General features: G+C 44.2%; 1 protein-coding gene across 1 annotated transcript in view; it reads right to left on the bottom strand.

The window, feature by feature from the left end:
* Positions 1 to 2,083, bottom strand: part of RBM24 (RNA binding motif protein 24) — a gene marked incomplete at its 3' end in the record, with an annotated part of 7,762 nt that extends 5,679 nt beyond the window's left edge. Inside the window, exons 1-2 of the mRNA XM_009704141.1 lie at positions 1,963 to 2,083; positions 829 to 883 (exon numbers count right to left, since the gene is read on the bottom strand). Coding sequence (XP_009702443.1) covers positions 829 to 883; positions 1,963 to 2,080 — 173 coding nt within the window. The remainder of the gene's footprint in view (positions 1 to 828; positions 884 to 1,962) is intronic.
* Between the last annotated feature and the right edge of the window lie 30 nt (positions 2,084 to 2,113).

Genomic DNA, 2,113 nt, shown 5'->3' on the forward strand with positions numbered 1-2,113 from the left:
CCCCCCCCCCAAAATTACGAACATGCAAGCAATACGTTGATTTACTTAAAAATCAAGAAGTCACACAATTTAGCACTCACTACAAAATACGGTTAAAAAAGTCACAGGCTACAGCTTGAAAGCAAGGAAAACAAAAAAAAGGCCCTTTGCTCCCCATGGCAAAGTCACTCCTCAACAACAAAAACAAAATTAAAAAGACCCCCCCCAAAAAAAAAACTTTCACTACAGCTCTTTCAATTTAATAAAAGCACACAGTTTAGCTATCAACACCACTTCATTACTGTAATAAATAAATAAAAAAAAAAAGCACACGGAGGTCTATTGACTATATGAAAAAAACATACATGCATCGTTAATCACCATTTTAGCTTGTTTGTGTTTGAGTCTACTGGTTACAGAGTTTAATTCCAAACAGAACTATTCCACCTCTTATCATCATATCCTTCTCATCAGTTATCTTAACTGTAAACGATCCCTGTCAGATTAGAAAGAGATAAATAACATTGAGTCAAGCTGAAAAAAGAGAAATGGGGCACAGCAATCTTGCATCAAGTCATACCTCCTTGTTTTATCATAGGGTCATATGGGACGGGACTGCTTAGTGGAAGGGACACGTCCCACACAACTTGACTCGGCTGCGCCATTCGGAACATGACCGACAAGGTGAGCGCATTTACGGGTATACATTTGTAAGTCTGAGAACGTCAGCACTGCTGGTCAGTTTTAAGGCTGCTACTGCAAGAGCCCTTCAAGGATCATACTTTTTCTTTCCTTTTTTAAAAAAAAGGTTTTTCCTCCCCGGTTTGAGGTCCCATTGAACAGACTTACCCAAAAGGCCTCTGAATGAGAGCTGGATGAAGCTGCTGGACACCAAAGGCAAAACCTACCAACAAAAACACATCACATTCTCTGTATGGGTGTTCTTTAGGCCACTTCTTTATGCTATATATACACACGCACACAAACGCAGAGTAACAGCCTTCGCTAACAACCTCCAGTGACGATGTCTGAAAGGCTGTAGAACCAAAGATTAGAAAGCAAAATATATCAATCCACACATGCACACGCACACATATGTGCATACAGAACGTGAAACAGTAAAGCGCACGCCTTCCTAGAGATGTTTAGAAGAATGACTTTCTTTAAACAATAAGCACAAGGTTTTCATTCACATTTTATCTCCTGCTCCATTCTGGTCCCCAACTTAGCCTCTGAAGGATTATATGGTACTTTCTGTTCATCAGTGTATTTGCGTACTTTCGGCAGACTTAAATTCAAGCCATTCATACTCATGAGGACTTAGCACGGGGGGCAAATCCTAACTTCGTTTCTGTTCTTCAAGCGCCCACACATCAACCCCTTCTTTCCTCGGCCGGCACTCAGTTACTCACACAAGTCTTGCTCAGGCCAAGCACGGGGGAATTGAGAGCAGCCGCCTTTAGAGCAGAGGTGCACCTGTGCTCCTGTCGCTCTTGCTGCAAAGCAGCGGTTTGGGAAGGAGCTAGGACATCAGATTGGCTCAGATGTGGTCTCATTTTAAGGTCTGCGTAATAGCTCCGATCCCTTCGAGGAGTTTGCATTAAGATACTGTTTGTATTAATGAGACCGCACACATTGGAAGCGACTCATTCCTAGGCCAATCATTCCCAGCAACAATACTGTAAATGGTCAGCGCCACCGCATTCCCAGCAGCAGGAAAACCGATGAAGTGCCTCAGCTGTGTAAGTCTTTCTGGGGAACGGCAGATATTTTATCTCCGATCGCTTTGGCTTTTTAAATAAGGCACATATACAACATACCCAGAAAGTTACTACACGCTGCGTTTAAAGATCAAAACCGAAGCACACCCAAACAGCGAGCGTACTTTGGGGAAGTGCCGGACAGCACTACCTTTCTTAAAGTTTCGCTCTCTTCAGAAACCCGAGGTACAGAGAGAAAAGCCATCCAGGGCCGCCTTCTCACCTGGCTGCATTATCCGTGGTTTGGCACCCAGGTACGCCAGGTTCACGTTGGCTTTCCGGCCATCGATGATGGGGTTGGGGTCTTTACAAGCCCTTTCAGCAGCAGCTCTGTCAGCCATGGTGACCTTAACGGGCGACGCTGCGTGTGAGAT

Source organism: Cariama cristata, unplaced genomic scaffold (genome assembly GCF_000690535.1).
Source record: "Cariama cristata isolate BGI_N322 unplaced genomic scaffold, ASM69053v1 scaffold42867, whole genome shotgun sequence".
NCBI lineage: Eukaryota > Metazoa > Chordata > Aves > Cariamiformes > Cariamidae > Cariama > Cariama cristata.